Below are 23,919 nucleotides of genomic sequence, written 5' to 3'. Positions count from 1 at the left end.
TTGGCCTTATTTTCTCTCTTTTTTTGTTCTAGCTTGAGTGCTATTCTTCCTCCAGGCCCAGGCTTGTTTGCGTCTTAATTCCTTCTGCATGTTTTAGTTGATTGCCTCAGACCTCTATGATCCCTTTTGTAGTGGAAAGAACGCTGAGCTGGTAACTGGAGATGGGGGACTCTTAGCCTAGTTCCATCATCGCTGGCTGTCCCACTGTGAGTGCAAGTCAGTTCCCTCAGCTTTTCTGCTCCTCACTTTCTTGGTGATCTTAATTCTAGCTCTAGATTTCCAAGGTTTTACATTAACTGTAAAACTTCTAAGGTTTTACAGTGATTGTCACACTTACTGATTTTTTCATGAATTTGGCATTTAATAATATGCTTCCTCGCATTGCTTCCCTCCCTCCCTCCTTCCTTTTCACATTTGTTCTCTCTTCACCTAGATGATATGCCCTAGGAGGGCAAAGACTGTTACTATTCTTTGTAGGACCTTACCTGGTTAGTGTTTGAAAATGCAAATATCATGAGTTTTTAATGACTGTGGAATGACTCTAATTGGTACATATTCTCTGTTTAAATGAAATGATTGAAAAAATTTGGTAAACTTAGGTATTCTTTTTTCTCTTTTTTAAGAGTATACTTTTGACTAAAGTAGACATGGGTAGAGTCAGAAATGAACATTCTATTTTTGGTAACTTTTTAAATAACTTTTCTGCTTGAACTTTATCCTTATGAGACTTATGTATATGTGTATATATTCGTGGGCTCATACTTTGTGTATAAGAAGAGTTTCAGTAAACTCCTTGCTTGCTTTGACAGTCTGTGTACCTCCATCACTTAGTTCTTTAATTATACATTTTACTGGCTAGCTGTGTGTCTCATGAAGGGAAAAGCAAAACATGAGCTTAAACTTCAAGTTAATGGAGATAATTGCTATAAAGTAAATTGATTGGTGGTTTTGAGTGACCTTTTTTAGGCCAAGGATCCTTGGGGGTGCCAGGGTAGGTTTAGATTACTTAGGGTGCTTTATCATTCCTATCTCAGTTTATATTTTTAGTGGTTTTTAAGTTGTCTGTAAAAATTTACTTTGCGTTTAAACTATGGCAGACAGTAATTTGGCTAAGCAGTATGGGTTATTTCTACCTCAACATTTAATCATTTTTACTTTGATTGATTATGGGATCATGGAAGAACTGGCATTACCAGCAAGCTGACTTTTTTGGGCTATGCTTCTTTATACCTTTCTCTTTCCTTCCCTCCCTTTGTTCCTTCCTTCTTTCCTTTTACTGTTTAAGTATCATATGGAAATGTTCTCTTTTTAAAAAACATTATAGGAAGGTCTATTCCTCTTGGACCACCATCCTTAGTCACAGCCTCTTCCATCTTCACTGAGGCCACCATAGTATCATGGGCATGTATTCTTCTAGACAGATTTCTGTGTATTTACATTTACTTATGTAAGCCATATAATATAGGGTTTTGTGGGGAGAATGTGGTTCCCCTCCCCTACTTCCAAAATGGTATCTACTTTTTCACTTTGCAATACCTCTTGGAAAGCTGTTCACATTAGAAAATATAGCTTGACCTCATTCTTTCTAGCTGCTGGCATAGTGTTTCATAATAATGTTGAATGTACCACAGTTTATTTAGTCCTTCCTCATCAATGGACATTTATGTTTCTGGTTTTTTGGGGGTTTTTTTGGTTACAGACAATGCTACAATGAAACATCTTTGTACTTGGAGTTGAGTGTTTCTCTAGGATAGATACTGGAAGGGATTTATGATGGTAGGCATTCAAAATTATAATAGCAACTTATCAGTTTGCTTTCTAAAGTTTACATTCCCTCCAGTTATGAAGGCAAACATACTACTAAATGATTTTTAAAATATCAAAGGCAAGACTTAAACATTTTCCCCAGCCTTTAAGAAGAAATAAAGGATGTTTTATTATTTTAACTTGCACTTTGCTGAAAATAGTGAGGTTGAACTTTATGTTCATTGACTTGACCATTTGTATTTTTTTCCTGTAAACTGCATACATCAAATTGGATTACTTAAGTATCCAGTTTAAATGATAACTTTTGGGGTAAATATTGTTAAAATATACATGTAGAAAAGTGCATAAAACACAAGTATACGGCTCAGTGAATTTTCATAAAGTGAATACACCATATGTAACTAGCACCCAAGTAAGAAACAAGAGTGTTTCCAAAACCCTTGAAGCCTCCTGGTGCTCCTTCCAGTCACTGCCCTGGCTCCACACATCCCAGGATAACCATTCTCCTTCTAATGTTATAAATTAGTTTCTATGTTTTTGAACTTTGGATAAATAGAATCATACAGTATTATACTTTATGCTTTTCTTAGTATTAACTTTTGAATACATTTTTAAGTAAAAGAATTGCATCAGAGTGTAGAGCTCTGTGAATATTTATACAGATAATTTCTTCTCTCATAAACTTCAAGAGAGAAGTAGAGATAAACAGTGTCATTTTATATAACCCCAGATGTCATCGTACAGTTCTAAGAACTCAGAGTGGACTCCCCCGCCAGGGAGTTAACAGACTCGTTTACTGAAATCCAGTTAATAGTTGAAAGTTCTTCTTGCTTCATTTTGGTTAGATCTGAAGTTTGATCACATTCTGCTCTTTGTGCTTTATCAGAATTTGTAAACAGGTTTTATTTCTTCTAAGTGCCCCGTAACTAGAATGCTACTTACCTTGTGCCTTCTTTTTGTATTTGGGGAAGTATTGTTCTCTTGTGCTGCTGCAGGAAGAATGAAACTGTAGTTTTTGTCCCTTTCCTGCTATTGTCTGTTGTTTTCCTAAACAGGTACGGGTGCCAGAGCAAACATATACATTATCCTTTCAAACTTTATACATTATCCTATTCCCCTGGTTGCCTTGTAAGTGCTTCATTAATAAGGAAAGGTATTTTAAGTTCTGTCTTCTTGACTTATTTTTATTGTTTCTTTGGGTGATTTCCTTATTATAGGACTATACTTCTTTATCTTCAGAATATATTGAACATAAATTCTTAAATACAAATTTCTAGTAGTTTCCTGACACTATGCTTTAGTAGAGACTTAGATTTTTTTAAATTAGTAAAATATGTAAAGATGAATAAGGTCACTATAGATGACATTGTCTAAATTTATTTTTAATTAATAATCTGCTTCCCAGAAGAATTTAAAGTGATTTACAATAAAACACATATGCAATAATGCCAATAAGAATAAAAATACAGGATTGTAAGAGGAGAACGAGATAATAATAACCATAATCTTTGCTCTTAAAAGTGAATGTTAAATTTAGCTATGAGCCTGTCCTATGAGACTCGAAAAGAAAACAAATACAGTTGTCATTGGGGAATAAAGCAGCACACCATTTCATCAGGCAAGACAGACGTGTTTATGTTACTGAATTCTGAAAAATACAGAAATGTTCACCAGAATCAGGTCATACAAATTAACATACATCCAGGGATTTTAAAATGTTTTGGTGGATTTAAAAGAAATTAATTAGCTCATAAATATTTCACTTATGTTTGTGAAAAAACTAAATCCATGCAGTTGTGTCTGGTTGTGAAGTATTCATCTAGCTTATAAGAGTAGAGCATAAAGAGCATCTGCCTTAAATTATTTAAATAATGAACAGTTAAATTCTTCCAGGTTGTGGAATAATCTCAATAATCAGGCTATGATTACTTTAGCTGTCTGTTAAAACATTTTCATTTTCATTGCAAAGTGATCATTTTGCAATAATAACTATTACATATATGTAGTAATTGACATTAGTGTTCACACTCATTTTATCTGTTTGGTTTTGTCATTTGAATCAGGATCAACATGTTGATTATTTATGTTGGAGTAGTCTTAAAAAATTATTGACTTGTCTCATATTTGTCTCAACTGATTCCCAAGGATTACCTTTTCTGGCAGAGTATTTGATTAGGAATTACAACAAAGAGAAATAATCCTAACCTGGATTAATTAACATGTTCTTAAATTTTTTATAGTTAAAGTATTTTCATTGTAAAGTGATATGTTTATTTTTATAAAATGAGAGTAATACAGAAGTACATGAATTAACAGGTGAAAGCTATTTTCCTTCCCTGTTTCTACCAAGGGTGGTAATCACAAAAACCATATCTGCTATTGTTGCTAATATACTGTGTAATTAGAAGAATGTATGATACACGGTGTGTGTGCAGACTGGTAAAAATTTCCATTGATAGACTATTCTAAAAGTCATTGTTGGTGAACATATAAATAGCCACCATACTTAAGTAGAATATTACTAGTGCCTTAGAAGCCTCCTGTGTCTCCCACCATGATAACTGTTATCCTTTTATGTTAGTCATTCTTTTACTTTAAAATTTTACCTATGTATGTATCCCTATACAATATATTTATTTTTTATTTTTTGAAAACTTGAGAAGTAAGCATAATCTATCAAACACTGCTGCCATTAGATGAAGGCTCTTAAAAGTACAGTGTCTTTGGATGATGGTCAGACCTCAGCTTCTCAGAGGGCTGACCAGATAGATCCTTTTTGGAGGAAGGAAGATTCAGTGAATCCTGGAAAACTACAGTGGAGGGCTCCCCACAGTCAGACATCTGGCGGGACTCTGTGCTTCTAAATTCAGCACATCTTCCCTCCATCTCTCGGGGGTAGGTCAAAGCAGAGTACTTAGGATAGATGAAATGATCTGTCAGTTGGGTGTGGAAGGGAGACAGGAATTCTACCAGCACATGTTCAAGAAGCCAGGTACAGATTAGTATCTGTGCCAGGTTCACCTGCGCGTTCTGTTCTTGGCTCAGAGATGGTTTGTTTGGCAGCAGGGATTTTGTTGATACAGCTTTCAAAGAGTCTTTCTCTTGAGTACCCCCGTCCAATTTGTTTACACTGGATGCCTTCCCTGTTTGGTGCATGACTGTCATCCTGCGAGCTCCCTTCACGATCATCTTGGAAGTTCCCTTGACGTCTCATGTGTGTTAGATCTCTTGTTTCCTGAATTTCAAGTCTCCCTCAGTCTTTTTTACTGTTTTAGTGGAGCCCTTTTTCCGGTAGCTTCTTAAAAAAAGATTGTATGAGGCAACTGAGACCTTGCAGTAGTGTTTTTACTATTCTTACACTTGATTGATAGAGTGACTGGATGGGATAATTTTCATGAGAATTTTATAGGCTTTGTTCTGTTTTCATCTTGCTTCTGGTATTGTTGCTAAGTCCAAAGCCAGTGTTAATTTTTGACCCTTTGTATGTCACCTGTTTTTATCTCCTTCAGAAGTTTTGTAGAATGTCCATTGTCTCTTCTATTCTGAAAATTACAGTATGTGCCTTGGTGAGCATTTGTTTTCCTCCACTATCCTAGCTTTCAGTAGATTCATTAATATGGACTGTCATGTTTTGCTCTTGGGAGTTTTTTGGAATTATTCTGTTGCTGATTTCCTCCCCTCCAATTTCTCACTTTTTGGAGTGTGTATGATTTGCATGTGGGACCTCTGTCTTGGTTGTCTAATATTCTTTCCACTTTCCACCTCTTTATCTTCTGCTTGACTTTTTGGGGGATTTCCTCAGTTTTATTTTCTAACTCTTCTGTTGAGTTTTTAATTTTTGCTCATGTTTTTACTAAACATTTGCTATGTTTCACACTTCCAATAGCCCTTTTAGTCTCTGAATGCCTCCTTTCTTCATTTTACTTAAAAAAAATTTTCCCCAATAACATATTATTCTTGTCTTTCTGAAAATGTTAGTTTTTTTCTACCTGAATAGTTTTTCTTTCAAGTATACTTTTTTTCCTATTTATTTTAGTATCTAGTGTCATGTTAAATTCTTTCCTCAGATGTCTTGTTATCTATTCACAATAAAAAAATAGGGGGCTTATAAAGCCAATTACATATAGGTGAGGGTTATGTGAACTTTGGGCTTCACTGTAGGGTGACTTAGGTGGACTTTTTATTAGGAAACCCCCAGTGTTTCTTTATTTTCATCTTTCCTCATGGTCTGGTCAGATTCCCCACGAAAGTGCGCTCCAGTAAATCTGCCTAGAGCTGTGCTATTCATGTTCAATACAATAGCCACGTGTAGCTAATGGCTACCATATTGCAAAGCACAGCTATTGAACATTTCCATCACTGTAGAAAGGTTTATTGGAGAGCACTGGACTAGGACTGAAAAATCTTGCTGCAGCCATCTGAGCACCCAGTGAGGATTCAGGATTCAGTAGGTATATGGTTACTTAATCCCACTGTTCTTAGAGCAGTGACTGCCCTCAGCTGTGTATCCCCTAGTCCAGAAACTCAGCTTTACCTTCTCCAGAGAAGACAGTGTCTTAAACAATATGCTTAACTATGTTACTTTTATTACTCATTATTTACTTTTTGGTTTTTAAATTTTTTACTGGTCCTAGTTTTGAACTCTCCTCTGCATTCTCTGGGAATGCCCCTGGTAATAGGCTCTTTTGGAATAGGGGAATGGGGAGGATAATAGATTTGTTACCTCACCTATCTCAGTATAAACAGTGTAGACACTTTTCATTAAGAGAACAAGTCCCAGGGGGGAGTGAGGGTATATACAGCTCAGTGGTAGAGTAGATGCCTAGCATGCACAAGGTCATACGTCAGGTAAATTAAAAATAACAATAATAAATAAATAAACCTAATTAACCTCCCCCCAAAGAAAAGAGAACAAGTCCCATATTTCTTCACCAGTAAATACCACTGATATAACTAATATCTTATTTTTGAGGCTTTTGTTTGAAGTGGATGAGAATGTTTTTCAAGTGCTGATTTTAGGACACATTTGACATTATCAAGGTTTATAGCAAGGTCTTTTTAAAACCTCCAATTTGCAAATTGGACGCATGCACCATGATGCATATGAGGTAAGTAAAACAGACTAAAGACCCATTGAGGTTAGGTTACTGGATAGTTGGTCAGATTATTACTACCTAAATGATTTGGTTTTTGACAGTAGCCTTGCAGTATTCAAATTCCAGCATTGAGTTTCAGCAAAATTATAGATTACTTATATGTCATGAACCTTTGGGTTGTTCATAAATTTGCATCTGTAGGTGTTAAATATGTAAATACCAAGAGCCTTCTGTAATGTGGCAAATATTAGGTGCTCAAAAGGTAGTTCCTCACCTGTGAGCATCCTGGTTCAGTGACGTCTTGATCATCAGACTGTTGAGTGGTGGAGCTGGATCAGATGCTCCTGGCTCACAGACTTCTCTGATATCTGGTTGGATTTTTGCCAGCAGTCCCACGCAAAGAGCAGAGAAGCTCTTTCCTCTTAAGACGCTTAGTCAATATACAGGTTGGTTTTATTGGGTCTAGGCTTACAGGCACCATGTCACTTTTAACATTTATCCTAAAACATGAGTCATGTACCCATGGTGACACGCTGCTGGTGGTACTCTTGCTATCCTGGCCTGGACTGTGTGCACTTTGTCCCTAGGACCTATGTCTTTCTGACTTCTTGCAGCTCCCCGATGTATACTCTGTATCTCATTAGTAGGTAATGAGTTATAGTTCCTTGTTTAAGCCACGCTGTTTCAAGTTTCTGTGACTCTGCATATTTTGTTCTACTGCCTGGACTAATCTCTCCCCTCTCTCAATCTCTCATCTTCTAAGAGTCTAGTGCCTTCTTTAATCCCTTTTAGCAGAGCTCATCTTGCCTTACTTTCATCTATCCTGAACACCCCTTCGCACCTCTGTCGTAGCATGTATCACACCAGATTGCAATAATTTCTTAGCATAGTTAGCTTCCCTACTAGACTGTAAGAGCGGTAATAGTTAATTCATGTAACAATTCAAATATTAACGAAATTTTATGCAGTAAAACATCTTTCCTTCCTGAGCAAGGAACTGTAAGTATCCCTAATAGATTCCATTAATCCTTGTCAGGGAGTGTCCTCCCACACTGTCATACTCCAGGAATAATATATGCAGCTGAGGAGGAAGTCCAGGTGGGCTCTGTTTCGGTTCCTGCCTTTGCTTGGCATTGCAGTCACTTGAAGTGCAGGTGGCTAGACAGCCCAGGCAAGCATCAGAATGAGATTATGAGCTAAAAGTTAGTGGGGTAAGAGACCTTACTAACTCACCAGAAGGAAAGCGGTATTCAGGGAAAACGCTCCTGGGATAGTGCAGTAGGCATAGCTTTTCAAGAAGATCTACAGTTTGGTTCTATATCTCTGTATTTGGCAATAAAATGGATATGCCATTTTAAAACTATGGTTATTTCTTTTCCAGATGACTTTTCTTTTTTTGAGAATGCTATCAGTATTATACAAAGAATGCACAAAAAATATTAAATTACAGTGTTTGTAATTACTTTTCAATGATGTGGCCTTTATTTTTTATTTTAAAGGATTTAAAAGATTAGATGTTTAATTTACCAGTTATTTAGCCAGACTTTCTGCCAGCAAAAGCTGGCAACTCCTATCCCTGGCTCTCCCCAAGTTTTTGTGTGCTATATGTCAAGTACTAGGGACACTAGATTTGCTAAGTTTCTGTGAACTTCTCTAACATTCAGAGTAATTTTTGCATGAGGTATTAAAAATTGGTTTAGATTTGTGACATCTTGATTTTATATATTGCTTATTTTAAAGTGTGTATGTTTAATTACAGAAGCAATATATTTGAAAAAAACAGTGTAACATTTTAGACTGAACACATGCTCTGACGCCGTAATTACTCGGATTCAAATCCCAGCTCTGCCATTTACTAGCTGTATAATCTTGAGCATGTTTTTTAACCACTTTGTGCCTCAATATCCTTACATATGAAATGTAGGGTAATGAAAATATCTACACCAGGGTTAATTGTGAGTGTTAAACAAGTTCACATGTTTAAAATATATGAAACAGTGCCTGGCGTATTCTAAAAGTTTGACATATTTTAGATATTATTATAATTGAAATAATCCAGACATGTAGAATTCCCCACATCATAAAAGCTTAATGAATATTCTATCAGATTTTATCTCCTATAGCATAATCTTCTTAATTTAATTCTTAATCTACATACAGTAAAAGATCAGTAAAAATAAAATGCACAGCCGTATAACCAGCACTGCGATCAGGAAATAAGAACTGTTTCCTCAACCCCTAAAACTTCCCTTGTGCTGTGCCTTCCCAGTCAAACCCTCTCCCTACCCGTCACCTTTGGCAACAACTGACCTGTTTCCCTTCTTACAGATTTTCCTCTTCCGGAATGTCATATGAATGAAATCATACAGTTAAAAAGAAATCATACCTTTTGAGCCTTGGTTCCTTCATTCAGCATAATGTGTTTGAGATTAACCCCAGATGTTGTATGTATCAGTCATTTGTCTTTACATTGCTGAGTAGGATTCAGTTCTCTGGATACAAAAGCATGTGTTTATCGACTCACCCCCTGACTTGACATTTGGGTTGTTTCCAGTTTTTTGCACTTATGAATAATGCTGCTCTAAACAGTTGTGTACAGGTTTATGTGTCAACGTAAGTTTTTAATTTGTCCTGGATATGCAGTAGTGGGGATTGCTGGGTTATATGGTAATTGTACATTTAACATTTTAAGAAACTGTAAAGCTGTTTTCTATCATGGCCATACCATTTTGCATTCCCACCTGCAGTGTATGTGATGTCTGATTGGTCTGCATCCTTACCAGGACTTGGCTTTGTCAGTTTTTTTTTTTTTTTAATTTTAACTATTCTAAATAAATGTGTAGCTCATATAATTCTTAACTAAGTTTTCTATCAAATCCTTGAGACTTGGAAGAAGAGAAAGAATAGGGCTAGATTACATGCAGAGTTCATAAGGAGGAGATGGAGAGACCATTCGGTTTGTGAGAGCTTGGTATGTCTGTCATAGTCACTGTTGTATCTCCAAATGACCAGCACTGTGCCTGACACACAGTAGGAATCTCTCTGTATGTTTACTGAATCATTGAACAAATAATTGAGAGGTTAGGGAGGAAATAAGAGTAGAATGGAAAAGTAATTTTGGATTAGAATTGGTCTGAGAAATCCCAGTGTATTCATGATCTCTTTATATCTAAGTTTATGTTTAAATACATGTTTAAACGTTGACTCAGTTCTCTGATTCCCACATCCTTTACAGGAGAGAGGTAGCATGGTATATACTGGGAGGAGCAAAAGGCAAAGAAGATTTGATGCTACTAACTGGTTATGTGGATTTAGGAAAGTCAGCTTAACTCGTCTGGTCCTCAGCTTCATCACTGTAAATTCAAAAATTTTATTAGATTATATCTAAGCTCCTTCAATTATAATTTTTGTTTCTTTTAACGATGTCAAATGAGGAAGACGCGTGTCAGAGCCTTTGATGAGGAGGTAGTTGTACATGGAAACAGTGTGTAGTGCAGCCCTTTAGGGAGTTCAGGGGTGAGTATCTAAATGGAGAACTAGCTCATGGCTAATTGGCAGAAACAGATTTTTAAAAGGTAGTTCTGGGGATGAGGGGGTGGTTTCAAACAGAGTAGCAGCATTGCAGGGGTTGGGGGTTATGAAAAGAAGTAAGGGTTGAGGATACTGAATTTAGAAGCTTCTATTATTATTACTATTATTAAATGCTTTAAGTTAGACTGGAGAGAAGCTGCCTATAGTATCTTTTAATGCAAAGAGGAGGAGCTGAGCCTCAGAGAAAGCAAAGCCAAGGGTGTGTAGGAATACGGACGATCCTGGGCCTTGTGTGTGAGCATACTGGCCACTGTTTTCCAGTGGTCTTTTTCTCCACCCTCACTCCCCTCAACCCATTTCTTAGAAGTTCAGATCTAGAGGTTAGTAGAAAGCCAGTTCTTAGTAGATATTTGTTCTATTTGTACCTTGAAGGATTTTGTACGTAACACTGTCATGACATTTGAAATTTTACTTCTTTTTCCTGTCGTGATTCTTTTCAAATAATCAGAGGTCTTGATTTTTAAGATAACTTTTTTTAATAAATAAATTTTAAGGCCATTATTATTTTCATGGTTTTAATGTTTTCCAACAGTTATTGTCTTCAGGCAAACTATATTTTTGCTCTAATATAGTTTAGGTTGTAAAATCAGATATTCATTTTAGACTGTTTCCAATAGTTTATTTTAAAACATCAATATTATGTTCATCTGGTTATAAGGATTCTCAAAAGTAATCCTTTGGCAAATAATTTAGGGAAGTGAGTGTGGAGTCTGGCTCTTTATGAGCTAAAAGGTTAAGCAGAAGTCAGTTTAAGACCAATTGCCCAAAGATACTACTTTTAGATTCTAATGTAAAGAATTAATATTTCTAGATTAAAAAAATTTTTTTAGTGCACTCTGTAAAAGTGCCATCACTTTTAGGCATAGTCACCCTTAGGAAGCTGTTCTGCAATTCTTACTCCATTAAGCCTACTTTTTATAGTAAGAGATTTAAAAAAAAAAAACTCTGTAATATTTAAAAATTTTGTGTTGGATAACATCTTGGAAAAAAATATACAGTTTTATGTTAATACTAATAACCAGAAAAAAATCAAAGGCTTCTTAAACTAAACAGCTTTTTTTTTTTTTTTGAGGTCATTTACTCTGTTGAAAGCATCCATTTCTAATGTACTGACAACTTGGTAGACTGGTAGGACATGTAAGAGGGTTACTGCTATAGTATTCAAGCTCGTATCCTTTTATCAGAGCCATTTTTGTTGCCCCTTTAAGAAAAGATTATTATATGTATCATTCTGAAATTGAATTTAGGCAGTTCTATGTATAGTAACAAAATATATCCTTTTTTTGTGTCTTTCAGAATCATGGTGTCATGGAGAGGGATTTACTTTATACTTACTCTATTTTGGGGAAGCTTTTTTGGAAGCATTTTCATGCTGGGTCCCTTTTTACCTTTGATGTTTATAAACCCGTCTTGGTATCGCTGGATCAACAACCGCATTGTGGCAACCTGGCTCACGCTACCCGTGGTAAGTTACACACCAGAGAAGGAGACCTTACCAGGGTGGCCTCGCCTATTGATTTTTATTTTGTCAGAGTCAGATTAGTCAAATTAGAAGGGACTGTAGCATACCGGTATATAAATATCTGTGGTATAGTGTAGCATATTTAATTCAGACATAAGGAGAAGAATTAGGAGGTTTTGTTAAAAGAGAAAATCGAAGTAAAAACCCAAGGATAATTGTGATCATAGCTGTTGACCACTTATGTGGCAGATATTGTACTAAGTGCGTTAAGAGGATGGCTTCATTTCACGTGTCACCATTACCCCACTTTACAGAAGATGAAATAGAAGCTTTGAAAAGTTTAATAATTTGCCCAAGTTCACACATTTAAGCAAACTATTTAAGCAGAATTAAGAGTAAACCCAGTTTGTCTGCTGCCATTAAAGCCTTAGGTGATAGGAAAACCTTCAAGGATTGGTCAGAGTCACCTGGCACTTTTTTACCTGAGGCACCTCATGATTGTTTCAAAAGAAGGTTTGGAGTTCTTTCAGGCCATGGGAAAAAAAAATCTGAGAAACTGACAACTTGTAATAAAATCAGTTTCATTAGTGTGATGATTCCCTTGTAGTGGAAGAGGAAAGTTGGCAAGAAATACTTTGCACTGAGTATTTGTACAATTCCTACATTATCAGTATGGATCTGCCTTATTCTTTTCGGCAGAATTTCTTTTTCTTAACAGAAGAATGACTTGTTTTGTAACTTGTGTTTGTTGAAAAAGTAGCAGCAGGATCCTGTACATTCATTGAGCGATTACTTATTAAGTGTCCACCATCCTAGCTTTCTTCTAGGATGTAATGATCATCAGGACGGATATGACCGCTGTCCTTGTGGAGATAGTAGTTTTTTACCTACACTGTCTTTTCCTAGTTGTAGATTTGCACAGCTTGACTGGTTTCTTTTCTGGCTTTCATTGGACTGAAAGACTACTTCCTTTGCTAGCGGGCAGAGGTTGACTTGCTGGGCCATGACTTTTTAAGAGTTAGATTTTTAAATCATCTTTAAAGTATTGTTGCAGCCCTCAAACATATGATTTAATATAAAATATTCATTTTGTAGTGTTGCTTTAATCAGTATCACTTGCCTATTTACAAAGCATTTCTCCATGAAATATCATATATATTAAGTAAAATAAGCATATTGTTTAGTTCACACAAAATCAACCATCACAAGTAGCTATTTCTAAAAAGTCATCTACAAATTGTCTAGATGTTAATTAATTCCATTTACAGCCTTTATAAAACCAGAGACACTTTGTATCGAACATTATAAATTTTCAAATCACTTATGTAACTTTTTTAAAGGTTTTTATTTCATCATCTGTAAAATAAGGAAATTGGAGTAGATGATCTTTGGAGATCCATTCCAGATTCAGCAGTGTATGTCTGATACTAAAGCCAAACATTTAGAGGTAAATGATTTTCTTTTATAAGTTATAGGTTGCTGCTCTACTTTTCTTTAATATCATAAAATTTATATAGTTTATAATTTTTGCTTATGAAGCACATGTTTTTGGCTGAATCTCTCTACCAAAACCTTAAAAGTTTTGAGAACTTTTTGAGATACCACATTGGTGGAAATCATTGCAAATGTTATGCTTTCCAGTGTCCAATCAGTATAATTTGTTTGGAGAATCATATAAGCAGGGTGCTTATTGGTAGAGATATTAGAGACAGACATTTGGTTTCACTGTTGGCCTTACCACCTTCTAAGTCATTTGAACCTGGCTAAGCTATTTAACTTCTCTAAACTTCTCTTCATCTGTAAAAAAGGAGTTGTAACACCACCTACCTCAGAGAGTTATTGTGATGACTAGATGAGATCATGAATACACCCTTTGCAAAGTAAGCAGTAAGTGTTTGCTACTATGTAAGTTTTAGGGGGTAGGCTAAACTGCATTATCAAAGAAAATTCTAAACATAGTGGCTTAAATAAGGTAGAACTTGCTTCACTCTCAGGTCCAGGTTGGCAGGATAGCTCTGCTCCCTGATGTCATTCAAGGACTCAGATTCTTCCCACCCAGCCTGGCATAATAACCTCTTCTGTATGAGCCACTGTTCACCACCACTTTTTTGCCCTAGTCAGCAGGAAGTGGAGACGGAAGGAAGGGCAGAGCCAGCACTTTTCCTTTAGACCAGTGAATTACAAGTTGCACCTAATCTCTCTTGCTCACCCCATTAATGAGAACAGCTAAAAGCTGTAATAGAATCTGGGAAGTATAGTCCTTTCTGCACAGCCACGTACACAATTGAAATCTATTATTCTGGTAGAAATGCTGGATTTTATAGTAGCTGATTCTACTAGTACCAATACTATTATAGCAGAATTATGTCATACATCTGTTTATCGTATACTTCATTTGCCTGTACTAGCATGGATGAGGGGTGAGTGGAGACATAAGAAGGAATGTTTGAGATGTGAGTGGTCTGGTGCTGAATATGATTCTTGTGTTGAAAACAATATGCAAACCAGTCACTTCATCTGATGGTCAGTTAGAGAAATTGGTCCACCATTCAGAAAAAACTGGCTAAGCTGGACTTACTGATAGGTGCTGGTCTGTTGTAGGTACTTCCCTGTGAAATTTTCAAGGGGGAAGTAGGGAGGAAGGAAGGACGGACAGATGGATGGACCAACCAGGCTGCCCAGAAGGTTGTATGTAACTTTTCAGGCACAGTGCTGATACAGTGCTGGATGGCAGGGAAGACATACCTTGTGATATGTTTATCCTGGACAAACAAAACAGCCTGGGATTTCATTATTTTGACATTTTCTTCAATGAAAAGCTGAAGATTATTTTGGGATCCATAGGAAACATGTATGAGAAATTGCACATGCAAGGTTAGAGTTGAGGTTTGGGATTCATAGGCTTAAGATTTTTATTCTATAGTACAATGCACAATTAGTAGTCAACTTGCTCTTTCTGCTAGTTAAAGAAAGGGCATCCTGTGTTTTAATTTTTTTCGGATTTTGAGTATATATCATAGTTGGAATGCAGAGTGGGGCTGATGTCACATTGGATAGTGACTTCAGACATATCGTCTGGGCCAAGACACATAATTCACTGATTCATTTTGGTAGGTGATGGCCCTTTATACTTGTATTTCTTGCTGCGGGTCCAAGTTTAGTGGACTCCTCCGTGATCCTCTCCATCATGAAGTCTCTTCTGTATTGGAACTTAACTTCCCAGACTTTGGAGAAGGGGTTATAATTATGAGTGGTCATGGACACTTTTGAAAATTTGATGAAAACCACAGGCATTTTGTAGCTACTTTAGCCCAAATGATCATGTTTTACTCTGTTAATATGTTAATACTCTGTAATACTTCAGATATTTCAGCCAGCAAGCCACCTAGCTTCTCAATCACAACACCCTCCTATTTAGTAGAAGAGCCACTAACCTGACTTGTAAGTTAGTTATTGCCTTGCTGGTCTTTATAATTTTACTACCTATATGTATTTACCCCCAGAATATCTTAACTACTGTCTGTTTTAGAAAGTTTTAAATGTGGACACTTAATGTACATTTATATATTTTTTTAGTTTATATATATATATATATATATTTATTGAAGTATAGTCAATTTATAATGTGCCAATTTCTGGTGTACAGCATAATGCTTCCATCATACATGAACATACATATATTTGTTTTCATGTTCTTTTTTTTTACCTTAAGTTACTACAAGATATTGAATATAGTCCCTCGTGCTATATGGTATAAACTTGTTCATCTATTTTATATATATATATATATTAGTGTCTGCAAACCTTGAACTCTTAATTTATCCTTTCCCCTGACCCCCATAACCATAAGTTTGTTTTCAATGTCTGTGAGTCTGTTTCTGTTTTGTAAGTAAGTTCATTTGTTTTTTTTTTCTTTTTTTTAAGATTCCACATATAAGTGATATCATATGGTATTTTTCTTTCTCTTTTTTAAGATTCCACATATAAGTGATATCATATGGTATTTTTCTTTCTCTTTCTGGCTTACTTCACTTAGAATGACAATCTCCAGGTCCATCCATGTTACTGCAAATGGCATTTTATTCTTTTTTAATGGCTCAGTAGTATTCCATTGTATAACTACACCACAGCTTCTTTATCCAGTCATCTGTTGATGGACATTTAGGTTGTTTCCATGTCTTGACTATTGTAAATAGTGCTGCTGTGAACACTGCAGTGCATGTATCTTTTTGAATTAAGGTTCCGTCTGGATATATGCCCAGGAGTGGGGTTGCTGGATCATATGGTAAGTCTATTTTTAGTCTTTTGAAGAATCGCCATACTGTTTTCTATAACAGCTGCACCAAGCTCTACACCAAGGTATAGGAGGGTTCCAGGTAAAATTGTCCTTGTATGTGGCTGACATGATAGTATATATAGAAAACCCTGAAGCCTCCACACAAAAACTACTAGAGCTGATAAAAGAATTCGGCAAGGTAGCAGAATACAAGATTAACATAGAGAAATCAGTGGCATTTCTTTACACTAACAATGAAATATCAGAAAAGTAAAACAATCTCTTTTAAAATTGCATCCAAAAAAATAAAATACTTAGGAATCGATCTGACCAAGGAAGTGAAAGGCTTATATGCAGAAAACTACAAAACATTAAGGAAATTAAAGATGACTTAAAGAAAAGGAAAGATATTCTATGCTCTTGGGTTGAAAGAATTAACATTGTTAAAATGGCCATACTACCCAAAGCAATCTAGAAATTTAATACAATCCCTATCAAATTACCCAGGACATTTTTCACAGAACTAGAACAAATAATCCTAAAATTTATATGGAATCAAAAAATACCCAGAATTGCCAAAGCAATACTGAAGAAAAAGAATGACCCTGGAGGAATAACCCTCCCAGACTTCAGATAATACTAGAGACCAACAGTAATCAAAACAGTACAAAAACAGGCATATGGACCAATGGAACAGAATAGCGAGCCCAGAAACAAACCCACAAACTTTTGGTCAATTAATCTTTGACAAAGGAGACAAGAACATACAATGGAGTAAAGACAGTCTTTTCAGCAAATGGTGTTGGGAAAACTAGACAGCTGCATGTAAATCAGTGAAGTCAGAACATTCAGACCATACACAAAAATAAACTCAGAATGTCTTGAAGACTTAAACATAAGACAAGACTTTTTAAACCTCTTAGAAGAAAACAGTCTCTGACATAAATCTTAGCAATGTTCTCCTAGGGCATTCTACACAAGCAATAGAAATAAAAGCAAAAATAAATGGGATCTAATTAAACTTATAAGCTTTTTGCATATGCAAAACAAAAAGACAGCCTATGGAATGGGGGAAAATAGATGTAAAAGATGAGACTGACAAGGGCTTAATTTCCAGCTTATATAGACAGTTCATACAACTTAATAACCAAAAGGCAAACAACCCAGTCCAAAACTGGGCAGACCTAAACAAACATTTCTCCAGTGAAGGCATACATAGGGCCAATAGGCACATGAAAAGATGCTCAGTTGCGCTAGAAATGCAAATTAAAACTATGACGAGGTATCACCTCACGCCAGTCAGAATGGCCATCATTCAAGAGTCCACAAATGATAAATGCTGGAGAGGGTGTGGAGAAAAGGGAACTCTCCTAATTTTAATGTATATATTCTTATTTCTTTTGTTTCTCTCAGTATTATGCTTGTATGTCATCCATGTTGCTGTAGATACCCATAGTTCATTTATTTTTATTGTTGTATCATATTCCATTGTCAGACTATACCACAGTTTATTTGCTACATTTGATCAAAGTTTTCATGATACTGCCAAAGGGAACCTTTGATTTTCTTATCTTTTATCTGCCTTGGACCAGTTTTCTCTCCTGTAGTCATATATTAACTAGTAAATTTGTTACTTGTAAATTATCAAAAAATTTAAATGGGCATTAAAATCAGTAATCAGGGATTCTTACTATCAGTTATTGTTCTTTCAAGAACTTTTAGTCTGTTATATACTTCAGAATATTTTATATATATTATATGCCTGGCCACCAGAAAAGTTAATTAAGCAAATTCAACAAATATTTGAGCATCTTCTACGTCAAGCACTCTTGTAGGTACTGGGGCTCCCGCACTTTAGTAAACATCTAGTTATTCTTTGTATATTTTAAAAAATAAACAGATAAGTGTATTTGTTTTTTTTTTTGAACAGTCCACAAAGGTCTAAAATGAAAATTTTGACTTTCTGTTCCCTCAGCCCTAGATTCAGTGTTAAATTTCTCGACTATCCTTTTTATTTAAAAAAGTAATCTTATGTATCTATGACGTTACAAAATATACAGTGGAATCTTGTATGCCTTTTGCACTTTTTTTTGTTTTAATAATCTATATTGAAGATTTCAATGAAAGTTAGCATTTTTAAGTTAGGAAAGTACCAGAAACTTAAATTAGTAAAACTGACAAGAGAAACAGTGCCTTTATACTTTTCCAGGTTAACTTCTTTTCCTGATTTTTTATTATAGAAGCAAGAATAATGGGAAACACTATGTTTTGACTTATTAGAAAGTAGATTTATTTATAGGACATGATAAAATTTACCTATAGGAAATCATAACTTTAAATTGTTATGTATCTATATTGTTTTTTCCTTAGGCATTACTGGAAACCATGTTTGGTGTAAAAGTGATTATAACAGGTGATGCATTTGTTCCGGGAGAAAGAAGTGTCATTATCATGAATCATCGGACAAGAATGGACTGGATGTTCCTGTGGAGTTGCCTGATGAGATATAGCTACCTCAGATTAGAGAAAATTTGCCTCAAAGCCAGTCTCAAAAGTGTTCCTGGATTTGGTAGGTTATTCACAAGTTATTTTCAGTTGTTCACGTATGTCATAGGTGATGTACTTACTCACTTTAGAACTACAGAATTACTTACTAAACTCCACTTAAGTATCACAGCCATTCCTTTTCTCCTCCCTAGCCTAAAAATAATCAGCAGTATCTTTTTTCCTTAGGGAGTCATAACAGATTAGATGTTTCAAAAAAATATGTTAACGTTGAAAGAGAATAAACTATTCTTAAGGAAGTAGATATGGTTCCAGAGGGACCAAAAATTTGAAGGATATGAATGGATAGTTCAGTAGCTGCCCCCTGTCCTCACCTAAGGTTAAATGCCTTTTTTTAAATTAAAGTATAGTCAGTTTACAATGTGTACAGCATGTTTCAGTCATACATATACATATATTTGTTTTCATATTCTTTTTCATTATAGGTTACTACAAGATACTGAATATAGTTCCCTGTAACTTTTTATTGCAAGTCATGCTTGTGGTAATTTAGACCCAGAAACTCATCTGGGCTGATGAGGTACTTGTATGGAACTGATTCACATTCATCTGATAAATATTAATTGATTACCCATTGGTTCCAGGCATTATAGTAGGTGCTGATGTTTTCTGAACTTACCTAATCCATCCTTTTTTTTTTTTTTAAAGTCTTTTCACTGTACTTGTTGTATACTATAATATTAACATTCCTAGAAATGTTGCTTTTCACAGTTAAGAATGCAACACATTCACTGAGTGGTGATAGGGATACTTCTGCATTGCATGTTAAATCTTAATTGCTCTACACTTCTTAATGTGAAGTAGTGGTAACAGACTAAAAATATATTCAAAACTAGTTATTCACATATGAGTATGTGAGGCACCCACTATACTGACAGCCTCATCCATTTACATCTACACTTCTGTAGTTTCCTGTGTAATATTTCTTATTTGAATTCTTTGCCCTCTAAACCGTGTTTCTGTCAGTGTACTGAAAATGTTCAGGATTTGTGAAGGCAAAGTGCATGCATTGTCCTCAGGATAGACTAGTAAGAAGCATGGTGTGTTTGTGTTTTAGTTGCCTTCATGCTTATAGTGTTGTCTTTCTTTTTGCCACTTTTACAGTATTGTGGTCTCAGGATAGTCAGATTTCTTAAAATGGCAGCTGACTTTCCCTGGAGCAGACATCCCCATAGAACCACCAAGAAACCACAAGGCATTTTATAACTTAGCCCCAGAATTCATATAGCACCACAACCAGAGGACATTATTGGTGGAAGAAGTCACCGTTCTCAAAAATTCTAGGGGAGGGAGCATAGACTTCACCTTTGGTGGGAGAAATGTCACAGGTTTTGTCAGTATTTTAAAAAGACTGATCAAGAATGATAATCTTAGTTATTATTCCTGATTCTACATAAAAGTTAGTAAAAGAATATTAAGAACATTATGTGAATGAGCTTGAAAATATATATGAAATTAAACAAAAGAAAATATGTATGAAATCAACAAATTACATTCAGAAAAATACAACTGACAAAACCTGACAACAGTGGAAGCGAAGAAGAAAATTAAAACCTTGTGTCTAATAAAGGGATTTAATCCATATTTAAAAGCCTTCTTACAAAGGTTTTTGGAGGACAGTGGCAACTCCCTGGGTTTCCTCATTCTTAAAAAAAAAAATCATCCAATCAATAATCAGAAGAAATAAAACCACATATCACTCATCTCTTCAGCATGACTAGGAGACAAAGAAAGCAATTAGAAGGTTATAATATTAAGCAGAGAAATAAGGTCCAAAAGAGTTCTTCTGTCTTCCCACCATTGCAGACCTGTGGGTTCCCAGAGAGAAGAGAGGCTTAAGAGTAGAGGGCCATGGACAGATGAGAAGAAGAAGCACAAACAGAAGCATCCCCAGAAAGATTAAAGCCTATTGCTAAATGCCAAAATGCTGAACACAGGTCAGGACATAGTAGTTCACAGCACAATGTATAGGGAATTGATTAGAAAGACAATGGGACCTGAAGTGGCAGCATCAGAGAAGCATTGCTTCTGAGGGAGAATGAGATATACAGAAAAGGGATAGCTCCCCTTAGAAGTGTGACAGTGAAGGAAAACAAGGAAATTCAAAAGCCTGCAGGAATAAAAAGGGAAGCAAGAAAAAACAATTTTTGCTCACTCCCACCTTCCCCCCCAACCCCGAATTAATCCATTAAAACCCAGTAACCATAAAAGGATTTTAGATCCATAAAAGAAACTTAAGTAGTGGACTGAACTGAAAAAACAAAAGCTTACACTGTAAACACTCTAAACTGAATGAACTATCATCAAATAAGCATAAAAACACTTTTGAGTGAGAAATACAAAGAATAGTGATGGACAAAAAAACAAGAAATGTAATAGGAGTCAATTGAATTCAAGCCAAAAAGAAAAAAAAGAAAAAATTACATGAGAAATGAGTAAATTATAAGATGCCCAAGAGGAAGTAGAGTAAAGTGAAAATTTAATAAAGAGCATTATAGGAAAACAGAATGGAAAGGAAGAAGAAGAAGAAAAAAAATTGTCAGAGAAATAGTAGTTGAAATGGAAGATAATCAAAGGAGGTCTAACATCTATATAATTTGAACCTTTAATGAAGCCAGTCAAAACAAAGTAACCTAAAATATTCCAAGGGTAATATTTAAAACAATAATCAAGAAAACATCTTGGCCATAAAAAGTGAACTGAGAGGCACATCCAGCTTGACAGTAGGAGGAGCTCTGTAAATCTACTCCCCAGTGAAACTAGTGAAAATTCTGAAATCATAGTCATCTAGTGTCTAGAAATGGTCCTGCAGACATATAGCAAATGAAGAAACATATATTCAGGAAAAATTTGCCAAGATTCATAAAGAACAGTGAGAATCTGCAGTATTTGAAGCAATGCACACTCCTTTCCTCTTCCTTCCCAGCAGTTCAGCCAGACAAAAACTGTTCTGGACAGGTACAGCCAGGAACACAGGGCAATTGGAGGAATCTGACAACTCTGAGCTTCTCCCTCAGGAGTGAAGGTTTTGAAAACCCCACATCTAGCACCCCAATTTTTAACACCTGCACCTGAGACATGAGCCTTCCAAACATCAAGCTTGGAAAGCCAATGGGGTTTGTGTCCATGAGACCCATAGGCTATACACTAAACTGAGAAATAGTTTTTAAAGGGCTCTTGTGCACTCACCTGGCTGTACTCCAGGACCCAGTGCAAAAGCAGCTGACTGAAAAGTACCAGTTTTTCTGTGAAAGAGGCCTATTTGCTTATCTTCCTGGCTGTGGCCCAAGGGGCAGGCTTCTAATTAAACATACACCTAAGGGACTGTAATCCTCTTCAGAGACCTTGGAGGATAGGGTGGGCATATCTTTTCACTTACTCTCTGGTCCACCCCTGGTCACCAGTGTCTCTGAGAAAGGAGCTTGTATACTTGTCTGGCACTCTGGCTTTTGTAGCTGTCACCCAGAGAACATATCCCTTGATGATTGGCTCTTGTAGCCAGTGGACTTGTGTTCATGGGTTTAGTGGGACAGTAGCAAACAAAGAAACAATTCTTAACCAACCGTCACTGTAGGACTCAGTGTGGAGGGAGCGGACAGAAAAGCCCATCTCCAAGTCTTCCCTTAAAAGAGGTATATTTGCATTCTTTAAAAGCTGCTGCCCGAGGTTCTGACTTCCAGTCAGCCTGAATCAAGGTGCTGAGATCTTCCCCAACAGCACACTCTCAACTACGGAGAGCCCCTAAGAATAAAGTAGGCTGCTTAGACAATCCTAGAAATTTAAGAGATAACTAAGGGTTGAATGATAAGGTTCATCTCCTACAAGAAGGCACTCCTTCAAGATTGGGAGAGGCGGGTGTTTTATCTAACGCATTAAAAAAACCAACACAGAGTCAAGGAAAATGAAGAAATAAATGTATATTCCAAATGAAAGAACAAAGTAAAACCTTGGGGAAAGACCTTAATGAAACAGAGATGAGTGATCTACCTGATAAAAGAGTTCAAAATAACAGTCTTAAAGATGCTTACTGAGCTCAGGAGAACAATGCATGAGCATAGCGAGAAGTTTAACAAAGAGATAGAAAATACAGGAATGTACCACACAGAAGTCACAGAGCCGAAGAATACAATAACTGAACTGAAAAATATAAAAGGGTTTAACAGATTTGATGAAGTAGTAGAAAGGATCAGTGAACTCAAAGACAGGGTGGTGGAAGGTATCCCACCAGAGCAGCAAGCAGAGAAAATGAAAAAGAGTGAAGATAATATAAGAGAATTATGGGACAACATTAAGTGGTCTACCATTTACATTATAGGGGTCCCAGAAGGAGAAGAGAAAAAGAAAGGGGCAGAAAATACATTTGAAGAAACAGTGGCTAAAAACTGCCTCTGCCTGCGAAGGAAACAGATACCCAGATTCAGGAAGCCCAGAGAGTTCCAAGTAAGATGAACTTAAAGAGACTAACACCAAGACACATAATTAAAGTCTGAAAACTTAAAGACATGGAAAGAATTTTAAAGGCAGCAAAAGAAAAACAACTTGTTACATACAAGGGAACCCCCGTAAGACTATCAGCATATTTTTCAGCAGAAACTTTGCAGACCATAAGGGAGTATCATGCTATATTTCAAATGCTGAAAGAAAAAATACCTGCTAATCAAGAAAACTGTACCTGGCAAAGTTGCCCTTCAGAATTGAAGGAAGAGAGTTTTCTGGACAAGCAAAAGCTCAAGGAGTTCATCACTTCTAGTCTGGCCTTACAAAGAAATGTTAAATGGACTTCTTTAAGCTGAAATGAAAAGGTGCTAATTAATACCCAAAACATATGAAAGTATAAATCCTTGGTAAAGGTAAATGTATAGTAAAATTCAGAATAGTCTAATGTTGTAAAGGTTCTGGGTTAATCACTGCTAAATCTAGAATGAAGTTTAAAAGACCAAAGTATTAAAAATAAGTATAATTTTAAAGGGATGCAGAAGCTAAAAATATATAAATTGTGACCTCAAAAACATAAAACATGAGAGAGCAGTAAAAATGTACAGCTTTAGAATGTGTTCCAATGTAAGTTATCAACTTAAAATAGACTATTACAAGTATACTTTGTTACTTGTTACAAACCAAAAAACTGTAGTGGATGCACAAATGATAGAGGAATAGGAATC

The 23,919-nt window shown here is 35.9% G+C and overlaps 1 protein-coding gene across 4 annotated transcripts in view; it reads left to right on the top strand.

The window, feature by feature from the left end:
• LCLAT1 (lysocardiolipin acyltransferase 1) overlaps window positions 1–23,919 on the top strand; it is a 162,849-nt gene that overhangs the window by 51,730 nt on the left and 87,200 nt on the right. For all 4 annotated transcript variants that reach the window (XM_010987760.3, XM_064494633.1, XM_064494635.1 and 1 more), the window contains exons 2-3: window positions 11,751–11,919; window positions 18,563–18,761. In XM_010987760.3, the coding sequence (XP_010986062.1) occupies window positions 11,755–11,919; window positions 18,563–18,761 (364 nt within the window). In that variant the 5' untranslated portion in view covers window positions 11,751–11,754. The remainder of the gene's footprint in view (window positions 1–11,750; window positions 11,920–18,562; window positions 18,762–23,919) is intronic.

Source organism: Camelus dromedarius, chromosome 15 (genome assembly GCF_036321535.1).
Source record: "Camelus dromedarius isolate mCamDro1 chromosome 15, mCamDro1.pat, whole genome shotgun sequence".
In the NCBI taxonomy this organism is placed as follows: Eukaryota; Metazoa; Chordata; class Mammalia; order Artiodactyla; family Camelidae; genus Camelus; species Camelus dromedarius.
The sequence above is the reverse complement of the archived record's forward strand: the minus strand, read 5'-3'. Positions and strand labels throughout refer to the sequence as shown.